Consider the following 17,500-nt stretch of genomic DNA (forward strand, 5'->3'; position numbering starts at 1 on the left):
TAATTTCCAAGGGAAGCCAAGCCATTGTTACAGTACGCTTGTGCGGTGAGGGCCAGACCTCCACGTTGTTGCCATGGATAAAGTGTGACAGACACATCCGGAGTTTGTGCAGGAATTTTGGGATTACAGGAAGGACCCCGGAGAGACGGCCACACCCGTCCGGCTCAGATTACCGTAATCCTTGAGACATTCTGCAGACGCAGCGCGGACTGGCCTTATTACTGGGATTAGATCAGATTAAGTGGCCGGATTAGGACTGACCAGCTAAGAGGAGACCTTGTGATTGGGATTTTTGAGGAGCCTCCGCTAAGAATTGAACACACACACACACACACATGCACATATCCGGATGAAATTGAGCCCAGTTTTGAGAAGCCGTGTGTGTGCACTGCAGGGTGGTGAGTTGACGTGTGTGTGTGAGTATGTGTGTGTGTGTGAGCTCTGACCCAGAAATGGATGATGGCTGAGCTGCGTTGAGCTGTAAATCAGAGCTGCAATCCACCTGTTGCCCACTGTCCCTCTCAGAACTGCACTGCACCGGAACAATCCGCAGACTGCTGCTCTTTTTTTAGTGTGCTCTGTAGTGGGAGACTGCGGTCACCCGAGATTCACGCGCTGCCGCTTAATTTGGTCTGCTGGAGGAAATGGACAAATTGAAGGCTTCCTTGGCTTGATTCTATCCTGTGGCTGTCTGGCTGTCGCTACACTAACCTTATAAGGGAGACGGGGGCGAGCTCTTCCTCTGGCCTGTTAGAGAGTTAGTGGGTGCGTGGGTGAGTGGGTGAGTGAGTGAGAGAGTTAGTGGGTCAGTGGGTGAGTTAGTTGGTGAGTGAGTGAGTGGGTGAGTGGGTAAGTGAGTGAGTGAGTGACTAAGTAGGTGAGTTAGTGGGTGAGTGGGTGAGTGAGTGAGTAGGTGAGTTAGTGGGTGAGTGGGTGAGTGAGTGAGTGAGTGGGTGTGTTAGTAAGTGAGTGAGTGAGTGAGTGAGTGAGTGAGTTAGTGGGTGAGTGAGTGAGTAGATGAGTAAGTGTGTGAGTGAGTGAGTGAGTGGGTGGGTGAGTGAGTAGGTGAGTTAGTGAGTGAGTAGGTGAGTGAGTGAGTTAGTGAGTGGGTGGTTGAGTGAGTGAGTAGGTGAGATAGTGAGTGAGTAGGTGAGTTAGTGAGTGAGTTGGTGAGTGAGTTGGTGAGTTAGTGAGTGAGTATGCCCTGCAGTCATGTTTGGCAGCGTGAAGAAGATCATATCTGCCTTTGAGACTCGCAGGCAGGCACGTCCGGTCTCTCTCCCTCAGTCCCTCCCCTCTCCCCTCCCCCCGTCCCTCAACTCATCCGTCTCTTCGTCCTCCATCTCAGCGTCCTCCCCCTCTCCGCCTTCATCCTCATCTTCCTCCTCTGTCCTATCAAAGGTCTCTCCACTTCACAGCCCTGTCAATCATGAGTCTAAATCCCACCCTCTCAGGGCATCTTCTCCCAGCAAGCCCTGTCCTGGCTCCACCCCATCTTCTCCGTCAGTGAAGAGATTGGCCAGTATATCTGTCCCTCATGCAGCTGAGCCAATCCTGTTCTCTCCATCACAGCCACTGCAGACAGCAAAGAGAGAAGTGAGGAGAGAGGGATGGAAGGATGGTGGGATGAAAGGGACAGAGGTGAGTGTGGTCAAAAACACCCCCCGGATGCGGGTACGTGACTCTTGGCCCATCGGTCGGCAATCGGCAACATATGTGGAGCGCTGGAGTCTGTACTGCCAGACGATTCCCCTGCGGGCAGACAGGCACACCGCGACCAGATCCACCACCACCACCACAGGGCCCAGGTCCACATCTGCCACTGGACTGAAATCCAGCTCTGCCTCAGGGTCCACCACCAATGCTAGTCTTGGATCCAAGCCAACACCTGTTGGTGGACTCAAAATGAGCTCCTCCATGCAACATTTAGCCGTTTCCATCACTGGACAGCCCTCCTCCTCTAACAAAGGGCCCACTGTTAAAATCAATACAGGGCCTAAAGCTAGCTGCACCACAGGGTCGATTTCCATCAGCACTGCTTGTCCAAAGGGATTGATTGCAAGTTCTAATCCAGGGCCTCAAATCAGCTCCACCACAGGACCTACTGTCACCTCCACCACAGGACCCCCTGTCACCTCTGATACAGGGCCTACTGTCACCTCTGCTACAGGGCCTACTGTCACCTCAGCTACAGGGCCTACTGTCACCTCCACTACAGGGCCTACTGTAACCTCCACTACAGGATCTACTGTCAGCTCCACTATAGGGCCTACTATCACCTCTGCTACAGGACGTACTGTCACCTCCGCTACAGGGCCTACTGTCACCTCCGCTACAGGGCCTACTGTCACCTCCGCTACAGGGCCTACTGTCACCTCCGCTACAGGGCCTACTGTCATCTCCACTATAGGATCTACTGTTAGTTCTACCACAGGATCCATAACTCAGTCTCAGTCTAGCAGACCCACAGTAGTTGGGGCTGCCCCCCCATCAATCCAGCAGTCTTCTCCTGCTAAAGCTCAAGCCATAACAGCACCATCCTCAGAGGGACCTCACTCCTCCAACTCCCCAAAAGGTCCTTCCTTCCCGGACAACCCTCAGACCCTCACCCCTTGTGTTCCTCTGGGGCACCACACACCTCAGTCACCAGCTTCAGATGGTAGGCAGCAGTCCCCTGGAAAACATACCCATGCTTGTGATCCGGCCACAAGCACGAGTCTCCTCCAAACCCACCCAGCTGTCCAGAGAGTTGCAAACCAGCCTGGTTCTTTCTCCAGTCCTCAGGGCCCAGCTCTTCAGTCCTGCTGCCCAGCACAAGGCACCATCTCAGGAACTCTTTGTCCTGGCCTGGCCCCTGGCCATGGAAGTGTGGGAGAGACCAAGAGGAATGGAGAACAGGGGGGTCTCTCTCTCCTCCCCATGGTCAGGCACAAGTTGGACCTTCCGACAGAGGCGCGGTGGTGTGGTTCTGAGGCAGCTTTTCTGTCCTTGGTGCTCTTCTGTCGAGGGTAACTGAGTGTCTGTCTTGAGAGTGTGAGACATTTGTTAGTAATTAAGTGTGACTCTGTGTCTGTGGTATGTGAGTGGTATGAGAGTGTGAACAAAATATTTTTGGACATCTATATTCTCTCACCTCTGTGATGTTGCCGTCTATTAGATTGAAGAAGGAATGTGTTTGTGTGTGACTGCTGTGTTTGGAACCTTTTCTCACTTCTGTGGTGTTGCCTCTCATTATGTTCGGATTGTTTCAAGCTCTGTGTGTGTGTCTATGTGTTTGTGTGTGTGTATGTGTGTATGTATTTATATCAGGAATAGACCACAGTAATATGAACCATGTGCCCCACTCATTACCAAACAATGAGATCTGTGTCACAGATGCACAAAAACACACACACGTATACACACGTACACACACACACACACACACACACACACACAAACACAAACACACACACATTCACAGATAGTATGGCACAGATGTTTTCTGTTGGCTGTAGCTGTCCGGGGGTCTTTTCCTGCTTTTATATACAACTGTGACACATTTTTAAACTCGCAAACACACACACACAGACACACACAGACACAGACACACACATCTACACAGAGTTCATGCTCAGACACTTCCTCACTCATTCCCGTAACTGTTCGTGGGTTTGGGCACTGAAACCACGCTGACTTCATGCAGATTGTGGCAAGGGTGCCAGACAGAGGCACAGAGGTGTGTGTGTGTGTTTGTGTGTGAGTGCGTGTGTGTGTGTGTGGTGTGTGTGTGTGTGTGTGTGTGCAATGCTCCAGGAGTAAAGAATGTTCTCTTGTCAATCTCCCTTTCTGTCTTTTATCTCTTTCTTTCTTCCTCCCTGTCATACAGTAACGCAGACACACAGTCTACTTACTAAAAAAAAAAAAATGACAGCAGCAACAGAAGCTGCTATCTATCTCTTCCTCTTTTTCTGTCTGTTTCTGTGTCTCTGTTCTGTGTGTGTGTGTGTGTGTGTGTGTGTGTGTGTGTGTGTGTGTGTGTGTGTGTGTGTATAAACCTACACTCAGACTTGCATTCACAATCAAATCAAAAAAACATAATGTATGGTATGGGAGCATTATAGAAATATTGAGAAGTTCTTGACTATTCTGGTTGTCTGTGAATAATTGATAAATGTGAGATAATGTGAATCTGAAGAGCGAATTAATTGCTGTTTTTTTGGATGTTAAGATTTGGTCTTGCCAAAAACAACAACCTATCTGATTATGAGATTCTGCTCTTTTGTTGTTTGCAGTGGATCTGGAAATAGTGCAATTGCTATTGACAACAAGATTGAGCAAGCAATGGTGAGTTCCTTTTATCTCTCTCTCTCTCTCTCTCTCTCTCTCTCTCCCTCTCTCTCTCTATCTGTGTTTGGTTAGTTGTTTGTTTGTGTCTGCAAGGGGAATTGAAGTAATGACCCAACAAACGATGAGGTCATATTTAGTGTGTGAATGCAGGCTATTATTTTTTGTTTGTTAAAAAGTTTCTGTGTGTTTAATTGTTTGTGTACACAACTGTGTGTTTCTCTTTATGTTTGTATGTATGCATGTATGTCTGCATTTTTAACATGCGTCTTGTATGTATACATATGTATATGTTCCATCCTTGTGTGTATGTGTGTTTATAGGATCTGGTGAAAACGCACCTGATGTTAGCTGTCAGAGAGGAGGTGGAGTTGCTAAGGGAGCAGATTAAGGAACTGACAGAGAAGAACGCCCAGCTTGAACGAGAGAACTACATCCTCAAGGCCCTCAGAGACCGCCACTAAGCATGATGGGACTTGTAGTCCTTATGCCCACAGGCCACTTTGGATACATAGTTTGTTTGCCCATCGGTCTCCTTAAAAAGATGAGTCTTTGTACATCCAGGTCTCACTTGACGTGAAGTTTGTCTACCCACAAGGCTCGCAGACCTCATGAGACTTGCAGTCCATCTTGTCACCGGCCTCAGGGGAAACAGAGTCTTTTCTTTTCTGGCCTTTTGAATAGCGTTCAGGATGAAGGGATGACTGAAAAAAAAGAATGTGCTTAGAGCGACAAAGGTGTGGTTTGAAGAAGAGGAAGTAAAGGAGAGAATTAAAACTAATGACTTTTGTTAAAAGGATGGAACATTTAAACTAGACTTTTAACCCTCACCTTGCAGATTTATGCAGAATGACGGGGAGGCTACTGTGACTCCCTGATCCCTGAGCAAATGCAAACTACACAAATGTATCCACACATTCACGCTGCATTTGGTATATTTTTAAACAGAAAATCGCACACACATGGTGTGCAGATACACTTGCACTTGCTTCCCATTCACACAAATGATCACATGACACACGCCAATTCATGACCTGAAATATTTCTCTCTCTTTCTCTTTCTCTTTCTCTTTCTCTTTCTCTTTCTCTTTCTCTCTGTCTCTGTTCCTGTTTCACACTCACGCTTGCATATTTCCACATGAATTAGGGGGTTGTGTAAGAATTTACATTTACACTGTCTAATATCTCATATAATTATTTTAAGGTGGAGTTTGCAATAAATGCTAATAATAACGATGAGTAGTGTTAATGACAGATCTACCATATGGAGACCTTTAAATGCCATCTTTATTTATTTAAATGTGTTTTCCACCAGAATGAATGTGTATTTTGAGCAGTCAACTGGCCCTGGATGGATTCCCTCAATGGATGGTCAATGGACTCCCTCCAACCATGTGTGGGTGTGTGTAGGCCTGTGTATGTGTGTGCCTGAATAAGTCTTGTATTCCCTATACGAATGTGTGTTTCCATTAGGGTGTGGCCTCCTCATTTTCTCCAGAAAGTAGCCTCTACTACAGGTGCCATGCCCATTTTGTCTGTCAACAATGCTCAGTAATCATGAAAATCAGACAATGAGGTACAGTTGTCAGTGTCAAGTATCATCCGGTGTAGACTTTTACATATCTTGTTACTGCTGTCATGGAGTCTACTTAAAAACAAATCCAGTGACTGCCCAAAGAACTGCCTGTGTGTGTGTGTGTGTGTGTGTGTGTGTGTGTGTGTGTGTGTGTGTGTGTGTGTGTGTGTGCGTGTGCGTGTGCGTGTGAGTGTATGTGTGTGCATGAGTGTCTAAAGAACGGTCTCTTAGCATCATTGTGCCAAACGGATTGTGAATGTCTTTTTCTGAAAGCACTTCTAAGCTTAACAGTAGGTTTTGTACATTCTTTTTAGGTCGCCTCGGTAACAATTGTTGTGTGCCATTATTACTCCCAGTCTGTGCTGCTTCTCCGGTAATGCTGAACAGTGGTACGAGGGGAGTGTTTTATGACTGTCACACCTTTGGTCCTGAACTTAAAACTCTCTCTCTCTTCTCTCTTCTCTCTTCTCTCTTCTCTCTTCTCTCTCTCTATCTCTCTCTGTCTCTCAGTCTCTCTCTATCTCTCTCTGTCTTTTTCTGTGGAATGCTTTTGTCCGAGATGTTAATTATCTCTACTGTTGAATGAAAATAAAAAAAGAGTAATCTAATAAATAACTTTTACTAAGTACTGTTTTGCTGAACTTTTTCTTCCAGCCTGTGCCTTTTTGTCGCTGCATAGCTTGTTATTTCAGGTAGACCTAGGAGCTCGTTTTAATTAGTATATATTAGTCATGCAAGTGTAAGGATTCTTTATGTTTCATCAAGAGCAGTCTGGACAACGTCAGGCTTTACTTTGTAGTGAGAAGCCAGAAGGGGAATTGCTCTGGCTAATGACCTTTCACCTGACCCATCATAAACTTCCTCTCTTCAATGACAAGTTACAATTCTCACGACTCTCTTAGCCTACATCACCTTGACCCTTGCCAAATACTCACACACAGACGTAGATAAATGCGCACAAAAGGTGAATGTAAATGTAACATGCTTTGTACTTCTTGACAGCCTCTGATTAATAAGTTAACTACCTAATTTTGACCTTATCGTGGATTTAATGGAATAATTTATTTTGTTAAAAAATTGTTTACATACTGTATATTATGTGTGAGCAGGGGAATGTATTATTTAATCGCATGAACCACTTCTCGAGCAAGCGTGTGTTGTTTGCTCTCTCTCGCCAGAGGGCGACGTTTAGTTTAGTAGTTTGTATGTTGTCGTCCACCACCACCAGAGCGAGGCGCTGTTGCCTTGATACAGGAAGTAGTCGTTACCATAGAACTAAATAATGTACCAACAGTAGCAGGTCTAAAGGCGGTGAGAGTGGAGGGAAGTTCAAATAGAATTGAAATTATAATGTAAAATACAGTTAATAGATGAGAGCATGTTTAATATCTCGACACACATTATCGGAGTACAATGTAAAGCTCTTTTACATGTAATTTATGGAAAGACAACGTTTTGCCAGGTAACGTTATCTGTACACAAACTTCCAGCTAACTTAGCAACTACAGTTGAGTAGTGAACTTAAAAAATAAGGACTTGTCGTTACAGGTCAGAAACTATATTAGCATTATTGAGCAGGATAATCAGCTGCTGGTTCAAGTGATAAAATGCTGTATTACAGCTGCAATGTTATTTAACACCTGCTACACAGTTGCATATATTTTTCCAAGCTATTTGCAATGAGCTATAATGGTTTTAATTTGCACCTCAACTGGCGTCATTTGCCCACTATTGTTAACGCATTTACAAAACATAAGCATTGTGTTCATTAGCTAAGTCACCTGTTAACATTTAAATTAGCTATCGTTATTCTATATAATAATGTGATCCTGTTATTATACATAAAGCTGGTATTATGAATTGAATCCCACAATGCAATTATATTGTTGTTTTTAATCTGATGTAGCTCTTATGAAACGTTTGCAACATGACTATGCTGCAACGTCCATTCGCTGGCTTCGGCGACCCAGACAGCGAGCCTGCCCCTCTTCCGGGTCCGACCGCAGCGGGTCACGGTACTCCACTGAGGAAATGCCCGGAGCTGGATCTCTCCATCACTTCTACCCCGGAGCGGCCGCCTGCGGACTCCGGGATCCTACGCAGGAGCAAAGGTCCCAGGCTGAAAGCCAGACAGGTGACATGACACCCCTTCTGTGAAAACAAATTCTCGTTTCGAAAGCCTATTCATTTGTAACAGCTACTAGGGAAATTTGAGGCAAAACAAACTGAGTTTACATCAGTACACAGTTAACTTGTATCAGTCAACTGCAATGTATGTGCAGTATTAGGAAAGACTGTCGTGTGCTTTTGTAACGTACATGCCTATTTGAAAATGAGTTCATGGTAATTTTCGCGGTTGTAGACAACAGGGGAAGTGTATTCTACCGTTGGCTGTTTACTGATACATTCCCTATGTTTTGGTTATTGTGACGTTAGTGCTATCTGTGGACTTCTAGGTGCGTTTTGACGTTCGCCCCAAGCCTAAGGCCACGAGTCCACACAGAGCATGCCCTGTGAATGAGCTCCCTGTTGTCACGGTGATCCAAGAGCCAAGCTTCACCCGTCCTGCAGCCAGCCAACCAGCAGTCAGTGAGAGAAGAGGTGAAGGAAAACTAACATTCTCTCCATACTTACCTCATCCTCCCTGCTCAATAAAATCGACCTCTGGTTTCATCTAACTTGTTTACGCACACTCAATCGTTGCCCTATGCTTTTCATCTATCTCTCTCTCTCTCGTGCTCTCTATCCCTCCGTCACATTTTTCGGATGTCATCCGAGGACTTTGTATGGGATTCATTGACATCTATTGAAACAGTGAGCAGTCATTCAAGTTCTGCGGTCCCGCTTGTACATAGAATTCCAGTCACACGTTCAACATTGCAAAGTCCCCTGTCATTCACAGTCAGAGTGAGAGTCAGGCTTTGAAACGGTCGGTCATTCTCCGTGCAGGGAAGAACAGGGAAAAACGGGCGGAACAAGACCGATGCATTACTCCTCCATTGGCTGAGACAGGTGATGGACAGCTCCTAGAGGGTGCCCAGCTGAACTCCACTCTGCACCTGAAGGCGGCGCTAGAGAAGGTGACACTGGAGGAGTTTGACCCACAGAAGGCCATGAAGGAGAAACTGCAAACGTCGACACACACCAAGAATCAGATCAGCGCTAAAGCAGCAGAGGGTAACAGCCCTACACTCATTATACACACACATACACACACACACATAGACAGACACAGACAGACACAGACAGACACAGACAGACACACACAGACACACACAGACACACACAGACAATCTCACACTTATATTATATGACAATACAACAGAATGGTATGCCAACACTGTTTTGTATACACAGACACAAAATCAATATGATCCCATGAGTGTCAGGCTAATTCGTTTTTTTCTCTGTGTGTGTGTTTGTGTGTGTGTGTGTGGCTCTCAGGGGTGAATTTCCAGCATACACAGCAGCTGTACCACGGCCTAGTCAGCGTTAGTCTGTCGCATGAGCAGCTGGTAAGCCAGGCCCTCCGTCACAGACCACCTCTGGCTCCGCCTGTTCGTAGCTACGGCAACAAGGTTGGTAAACTACACAGACTTATGAAAGAAAGCTTGAACTTTATAAACTTAAATGTCTCCTTAAATGACTGGTATATTTGTAACTTCCGCAGACACCATCAGAGGCTCCTGATCTGCTTGCGTTCTACAGTCCAGGAGAGTTGCTACGAGAATCTCCACTGTTGCCAGGCAACCAAGTGCCTTTGCCACGCCCCCGACCTAAGCCCCGCCCTGCACATGCAACCTTTGACCTTTACCAGCGACAAAGACAGTGGGAGGCTTGACCTTACATCCTTATGGAAGCATTGCATTGCTAAATACATATACAATGTGTGTTTGTTTGTTCTTTGTGTGTGTATGTATTGCGTGTCTGTGTTTTTTTTTTAATGTTATTTAATTAATAAAAAATGAAGAACAAAATGGCTTTGTCTGAAAGTGCTCCATGCATCTGTAGTGTATTTGGAATGAGGAGAGGACTGACACCTTGACTGGACACACACTTGTACAGTCACCAAGAGTAACGCCTCCTTTGGTCACCCCTCACACACACACACACACACACACACACTCCTATACCCCCGCTGTCTTGTTTCAGTGAGGCACTCTGAGGTGGCGTGTCTGTTTTCTGGGAAAGACAAACCTCTGTTGAAAGGTAAGTGCAAGACTCATTTTCAAATACTCATCTACTCATCACATAATGTGTTTCTTATTGTGAACAGCTCTTAAGCCTCTTAAGCCTTCACTGGAATATGATTTGTCACTGGTTGGTACTGAATGACATTTTCAACATTGATGTATGTTATTTGCGTAAGAATTCATTTGAAGCTGCTACCTTTTCAAGTGGGATAAACATTTCTTTTTCAAAATGAAAATTATGTATTTATGTACACAATACACACTGTTCTGTGTGTGCTTATATTTATGTCAGCAATGTTCTCAGATGCGTGTCAATGAGGCTGATGGGCTAGGTTGCATGTATACATTGTCTGAGCTCTGTGCCATTGAGCTGTAATTGATCGTTTCCTCTCAACACTCCGGCTTGGGGTCAATTCACATCGACACTCACTCGCCTTAAGTGTCATTAGTGTCATGCACACACTCACTGACACACACTCACACCAGTGTCATTAAGATGTGCACACACACACACTCACATCAGTGTCATTAAGGTGTGCACGCACACACACGCACCATCTTCATTAATGAGGGTCTTCTGTAAACCTTACGTGAACTTGAGATGCACACCTACACAGGCAGTCACCCAGTCAGTGGTTCAGTTGCAGGCTGGATGGAGGGGGACTGGTGTGTGTTTACTGAACCTGACGGATCAAACAGTTGGGTCCTGTTTATTTTTGTTCGTTCCTTTTCTCTGCAACTAGTCACCGTTAACAGTCGCTGTTATCTCTCAGCCTCGCCTGGACTTTTTTCATTAGCCTATCATTTTCATTTCATTCACTTTTTATTAATTTAACCCATCTAGCCACCTTTCTTTAATCATATTTTTTTTCAGTTTTTCCACCCCCTCCATTTAGCTCTTCTCCCCAAACTCTCTCGCTCACTCTGTTCATATCTGTGTGTGAGTGTGTGTGCCATTTAGATATCATTCTTGTGTCTCCCTCTCTACCTCCTCCAGGATGGACGTGGTGCTGGAGGGCAATGGCTCCGGGTCGGACTGTGTAGACTGCTGGAACGGCTCGGACGGGGACTACTGGGAGGACTGGGGCCTGAGCCAATCCCTGTTCAGCGACACCGAGCTGGTCGTCGTGACGACGCTGTGCATCCCACTGCTGCTGTTCGGCCTCATGGGTAACATGTTGACCATCTTTGTGGTGTGGAGGTGCCCGCAGATGAGGAGCACCACGTATCTGTACCTGAGCAGCATGGCCGTGTCGGACATCCTCATTCTCCTACTCATGCCCCTGGACTTGTACAAGGTGTGTGAGGCGGTGAATGTGTGTATGTGTATGGGTTTACTGTTCGTTGCCGGCCCAGTTAATGTCTGTCTATATGGATGTATGTATTCCCGAAAGTGTAAGCCGAAAGGATGTACAAAGTGGGTCTTGAGTGTGCATTTGTTTTTGTGTATGTATGTGTACTTACATTTTGCATATTTTGTTTAGAATGGTTTGTTTGTGAACGTGTGTCATCTATGGGATATATATATATATATGTCTAGTCTACTATATACTATAGTCTGTCATTCTATCTCTTATGCCTCAATGTGTGTGTACCTTTTTGTTTTTGTTGGGCAAGTGTGTGTACTCCTGAGTGTGTGTCTTCATATTTGCGTGGATGTGTGTACATGTATTATTGTGTTCGCTCCTTATGTAAACCTGTGAGTGGCCTCTTGTAAACCCAATCCATTCTGGATGTGGATGCTTGAACTTATTGACCTTGACTAACGACCTAACCTCCGCCACCTAACCCCCCCACCCCCCGATCCCCAGCTGTGGCACTACCGGCCGTGGTTGCTAGGCGAAGTCGTGTGCAAGCTGTCGATGTTCGCCAGCGAGTGCTGCACCTTCTCCTCCATCCTGCACATGACCGCACTCGGGGCGGAGCGCTACCTGGCCGTCTGCTTCCCGCTGAGGGCCCGCCTCCTCGTCACCAGAGGGCGTGTCCGCGTGCTGCTGGCCGTACTGTGGGGCGTGGCCTTTCTGAGCGCCGCCCCTGTGTTGGCCCTGGTGGGCGTGGAGCAGCTGGACGTGGGCGGGGTCGAGGGTGGGATCGCAGAGTGCCGCTGCACGCAGTACGCTCTGAGTTCGGGACTGCTGGTGGCCATGCTGTGGCTCTCCAACCTCTACTTCCTGGTGCCGCTCGGCCTGCTTTCGCTGCTCTACGGCCTCATCGCCCGGAGTCTGTTCATTCGGAGACGGACACACCGTGACCGTGGGCATCGCCAGACGCTGAGGATGATGGGTGAGAACTGTAAGATGTTGGTTGTTTTAGTTTGTTGATATTTTTATCATGGATGCTAATTTGTTTGAAATTCACTGAATTTGACAAAAAGTGTATGGGATTAGATTCACAGACTTTTAAATTGTTTTTTAATTAATGATGCTGTCTGACTGTTCTGCTGATTTTCTTTTTCCTATGATATCCCATGGGGTACTTCCCCTATGAAACAATCTTACTGGACACACTCATATTCTGCAGCAATATAGTTCCTCTCCACGGTTCTGATGCTGTGATTCCCTGTGAATCTTTTCTTTGTCTCCTTTTTTTACCTCCTCAATCTTTCTCATGCCACTCTCTATTTCAGTGGTGATAGTGCTGGCCTTCATTCTTTGTTGGCTGCCCTTCCACGTGGGCCGGACCCTCTTCTCTGTGTCGGCGGACTCCAGCCCTGAGCTTTACACCGTGTCCCAGTACCTCAACCTGGTCTCCTTCGTGCTGTTCTACCTGAGCGCCGCCATCAACCCGCTGCTGTACAACACCATGTCTGCCCGCTACCGATCCTGTGTGCGAGCCCTGCTCAGGCTGGCCAACAGCCCCACCTCGGAGCTCCACCACGGGGCCCACAGGGCCCAGCTCACCCCCCAGCACTCACACTCCAGCTCTCATATCTAAAGAAGAGAGAGAGAGAGAAAGAGGACAGATGTGCTAAAAGGTCTGCAGACGAGATAGACGGAGAGCGAAGAAGAATTGAAAGAGAAACTTTAGAAAAGACAGAGAGAAAGAGAGATTGAAGAGAGTGTCTACCCTGCCATTGAATTCTGAATGGCTGAGCATACGCTGACAATATGTTTGATCATGCATGTCATAGAGACATATAGGGACAGAACATTTGAGCATTTTGCTGGATGTTTGCATGAGTGACAGAAAATGAATATGTGTGTATGGGTTGGGAATTGTGTGATGTGATTGTGTGTGCGAGGATGTGTGAATGAATAAGTGTGTGTGTGTGTGTGTGTGTGTGTGTGTGTGTGTGTGTGTGTGTGTGTGTGTGTGTGTGTGTGTGTGTGTGTGTGTGTGTGTGTGTGTGTGTGTGTGTGTGTGTGTGTGTGTGTGTGTGTGTGTGTGTGTGGACGTGTATGTTTGCCCTCTGGGGTTTTCTTACCTCTCGTTCCCCAGACTCCATAACTCTGCATCAGTGTCAGCTTGCCCAACTCTGAGCCCAGCAGTAGCAGGGACACTCAAGGTCCCCTGAGCCGCAATGGACACACATTCATTTGCACTCTGAGCCGCGTGATCAATTTTACCCATAGCCTCGAGCCAGCATGGAGAAAAGGGTCTGTAGTTTCCTGTCTTTGTTGTTGTTGTTTTTTTAAACGTGCTGAAGCAAAACAATACAGCTGAAGATATGTAATTCTCTTTGTGTCATATTCTATCTATTCAAGAGGGAAGAGCTTCTCTGGTTTATGCTCATGATTTATATGAACCATATGTTTTTATGTGGAATAGAGTGGATTTATTCAGTCACTCCTGGGGAAAAACTGATTCTGTCTGTTTCCATAACAACAGAAATTGAGAGGTAGAGATATTTTTAATATAAGGTTAATATAAAATAAATCTGGTTATAAATATTGGACTGATTTGTCGTATTGTTTTTTTAATCTTTGTGTTGTTTGGCCACCGGCTTATTTTGAAGTGACTGTAATGCATGTTTGGCCTTAGCATGAACCTGTGTGTGTTAATGTGTGCAAAGACAAAGTAAAAAGGGATTGTTATTAAACTATGTGTATGAACCTATGTGGTTAGGCTTTCCAGATGTGATCCATATTTACTTGTGAAATGATTTAAGTTTGTATTTTTGATGTGTGTGTGCAACAGGATTATTTGTATTGTTCAAGTATGAATAGGTGTGATTTCAAATGTTTGAGGGTACCAGGATGTTAGTCTGTCTCCAGGGCTGGGGTGTGGGGAGTAAGTGTCATTTTAGGAATCGAATTTAAAGTCTGTGACGCACGCACACACCTAACTCTCTCTCATTCTCTGTGACCACACACACACAGTACTGTTTAGTACTGTTTCTACTACCCAAAATCTTCCCACTCTATTTTATCCAACTCCTCTCAAATAGCAGCAAAAGAAGGCAATACGCAATAATGAAACAAATATCAACATGAATGTGTTGTGTTGCTAGTAGTGTGAGGGATTCTAATCATATCAGTTAAGACCGAAGATGTAATATTGCAAGTGTAGCCTACTACTTCTGAAGGAGTTCAGCTTCATTCGCAGGATGATGTCAAGGGGGTAACAATCATAGACATGTATAGGGTAACAATGGTCATTGTTTTGCTGGTGGTCTCAAGCCCTTACCAAGATGGCGGATATGTTGGTACTTATCTACAGGATCGTCCGTATAAGCTTTATAGGTCACTACTGCTATCTACTGGACGAAACATGTAAGAGTCACCCCAAATCGTTGGCATTCATAAAAGCAGAATAATAACAATTGAATTCAGTAGCTGACTGTCCATAACATATTTTTCAAAAAACATTTGAAAGCTATACTAAAATTATGATGTTAAGTAGGCCTACAATATTGAATAAATCATGAATTGGACATATTTGTGGGCACAATTATCCCATTCAATGCTTTAGTTATTATTCCTCTGATGTCTTTGGTGCTGCCACCCCACACCCCATACCCCTCCCGTGCATAGCTCGCTTCACTGTCACGCGCAGTAACCGTCCCATGACACAAGCTGACGCGAGGACCCAGCTGACACCGGACACACGAGTGTAGGCTGTGTCTATTTACCACGTCAACCGACTCACCGAATCGATGGAGATACGCGATAAAACTAAAGCCGATCTTGAATTCGGTCAATAGGCGCGCGTCACAGATTGCCCCCTCGCACTGGCATCTCACAGCACAAAGGCGGAAACAGCTGGGCGAATGTTTACATGTCAATGATGCGTATATGAACTCATGGAAGTGTTTACATGTAGGCTACCAATGGTCCTTATCGTGCCTCTGGTTCTTTTAATGTCTTAACTGCGTAGTTACATCGAGTTTATCCTCCAATATTTATGCTAATTAAGAAAAGCACGTATACCGGTGATATTTGGAAAACCACGACGCCCAGACCTCAAGAAGGTGACAGGTAGGCGAAACATTCCACATGTGTCTTCTGCAGAACTAAGGCGCTGTACGAGCATCATTTCACATAGCCAACAAACACACACGCAGTGCAATAAGCCTACCAACTAATTACAGCTCTGTAAAAAAAAAACTACAATCCTTAGTCAGCCAGTTGTTATAGCCTATCTGTAGTCATAAAATAACTTATTTTCAGTCGTAACGATTAACGGACCTTTAGGACATAGAACACGGTGCTCGTTATTATTAGACTTTGATATATCCGTGTTGTTGTTGTCCCACTATTAGCCCAACCTTATGCTGCACTTGACTGAGCGTATAGCAGGGACCTTTTCCTGTTAAGCTAGGCCAGCATCCTTTGTGTGCATCTAGAGGTTGTAATACAGGCACCAAAGCCATGCCCTCCCTAGAACCCTAGACGTCCATCAGTCGGATAGGATGTGTCCGGTCACATGGTCTTTAATGAGTCGGTAATAAACCTTATCGATTCGAAGATGGAGTATGGGGGAGAAGATCCGGGGTCTGGGTTCACGGAGCAGGCTCAGAATGTCTTCATGCTGATGCAGGCTTCATATGTCCATCTGTGCAGTACACATAATGCAGTACTGGCACGTTTGCCACTCAGTTCTGGGTCAAGGGCATTAACAGTTTTCCCTGGGGCATGCAAGGCTAAGTAAGACTGTGATGTGTGGGTTGTATTTAGGTTGTTATTGTATGGCTCATTGAGGCTGTTTCCTTTTCTGCCATTCTCCTGACTGGATGTATCTCTTTTTCTTCTTTGCCTTCCTCTCTCTCACCTGACCCTTTCCTCCTCGGTTCAATACCACCACTCAATCCAGAACACACACATCCACCAACACTCGCACACAGTTGTAGCACAGGTGTGTGTGTATGTGTGTGTGTGCGTGTGTGTGTATGTGAGTGACCATGCCACACGAGAACTCCCCGCTCCTGACCTGCGGACTTTCAGGTCTCATCTCAGGGTTGGGACAGGATGGACAGGAGGAGCCCCTTGACGTGGACTGTAACCAAGGCAACCCTGCCACCTCAAGGGCGCGGAGCCTCAACACGTTTTTCGGCGTGATTGTGCCCACAGTGCTCTCCATGTTCAGCATTGTCCTGTTTTTACGGACAGGTGAGTCGCTGGTGATGGGGTGGTGGTGGCGGTGGTGATTATGGTTGTGACATGTAGTCAGTGGTTAATTGCTATCGTAAGTAGGCTACTATTTAAATGCTTGTAGTGGCCAGTGACCAAAAGAGCCAAAGAAGAAGCCAAAGGGCTTTTGGGAGCCAAATAAGGGGAAACATTTCAGGAAAGACTCCAATGAGAAATCTCGTCAAATTCTAAATTAACTGATCTTGTCCATGTTAATCTTCTTTGGTATGTTTTGTCCTTGCTTCGATGCTGATGGTTTAGTAATGATGATGTAATTTCTTCTCTCAGGCTTTGTGATTGGCCATGCTGGCTTGTTTCATTCTCTCATCATGATGGGCGTGGCGTATGTGATTGTCTCCATGACGATCCTGTCAATTTGTGCTATCTCTACCAATGGGGCGATACAAGCAGGCGGGGCTTACTGTATCCTTTTGGCATTACACTTCCTCATCAGAGCAGGTCTACCACCCGATGGTCCCATATGGCCTCTGTTGATCTTGACATTAACCTTTGACCTTAACCCAAGAGCCAGTCATGATCAGTCGCTCCTTAGGCCCAGAGTTCGGGGGCAGCATCGGGCTGATGTTCTACCTGGCCAATGTGTGTGGCTGTGGAGTCTATGTGCTGGGCCTGGTTGAGGCTATACTCGACTCCTATGGACAAGAAGCAGGTGAACACTAACAAACATTTACATATAAATATGACATATCAAATTTGTAACAAGTAATCCTATATAATAACACAAAGCTATCTGACTTATAAAGATACATTAGCATTCAAAATATATGAACATAACAATAAACAAACCTACACTGAGACCCTTAAAGGCACTGAGA

The 17,500-nt window shown here is 45.7% G+C and overlaps 4 protein-coding genes across 4 annotated transcripts in view; all 4 read left to right on the plus strand.

Annotated features, from left to right (window-relative positions):
* tsc22d4 (TSC22 domain family member 4) overlaps positions 1–6,477 on the plus strand; it is a 16,115-nt gene extending 9,638 nt beyond the window's left edge. Inside the window, exons 3-4 of the mRNA XM_080859981.1 lie at positions 4,275–4,326; positions 4,650–6,477. Coding sequence (XP_080716107.1) covers positions 4,275–4,326; positions 4,650–4,790 — 193 coding nt within the window. The 3' untranslated portion in view covers positions 4,791–6,477. The remainder of the gene's footprint in view (positions 1–4,274; positions 4,327–4,649) is intronic.
* Positions 6,478–7,222: 745 nt separating this feature from the next.
* On the plus strand, positions 7,223–9,743 carry ppp1r35 (protein phosphatase 1, regulatory subunit 35; the record flags this gene model as incomplete). Its single annotated transcript, XM_080860125.1, has 6 exons — positions 7,223–7,364; positions 7,809–8,036; positions 8,359–8,503; positions 8,852–9,079; positions 9,347–9,480; positions 9,573–9,743. The coding sequence occupies exons 2-6, from the start codon at positions 7,830–7,832 to the stop codon at positions 9,741–9,743; spliced, it is 885 nt and encodes a 294-aa protein (XP_080716251.1). The 5' UTR covers positions 7,223–7,364; positions 7,809–7,829.
* Positions 9,744–11,093: 1,350 nt separating this feature from the next.
* On the plus strand, positions 11,094–13,029 carry LOC308382130 (growth hormone secretagogue receptor type 1; the record flags this gene model as incomplete). The annotated part of the gene is made up of 3 exons (XM_080859821.1): positions 11,094–11,393; positions 11,907–12,378; positions 12,722–13,029. 3 exons carry the CDS (start codon positions 11,094–11,096, stop codon positions 13,027–13,029), a joined length of 1,080 nt encoding a protein of 359 aa, XP_080715947.1.
* A 3,406-nt stretch (positions 13,030–16,435) lies between these two features.
* LOC308382259 (solute carrier family 12 member 9-like) overlaps positions 16,436–17,500 on the plus strand; it is a gene marked incomplete at both ends in the record, with an annotated part of 8,264 nt that continues 7,199 nt past the window's right edge. The window contains 3 exons of the mRNA XM_080859962.1: positions 16,436–16,643; positions 16,953–17,087; positions 17,197–17,334. Coding sequence (XP_080716088.1) covers positions 16,436–16,643; positions 16,953–17,087; positions 17,197–17,334 — 481 coding nt within the window. The remainder of the gene's footprint in view (positions 16,644–16,952; positions 17,088–17,196; positions 17,335–17,500) is intronic.

The sequence above is a fragment of the Sprattus sprattus genome (genome assembly GCF_963457725.1).
Source record: "Sprattus sprattus genome assembly, chromosome: 21".
Lineage (NCBI taxonomy): Eukaryota > Metazoa > Chordata > Actinopteri > Clupeiformes > Clupeidae > Sprattus > Sprattus sprattus.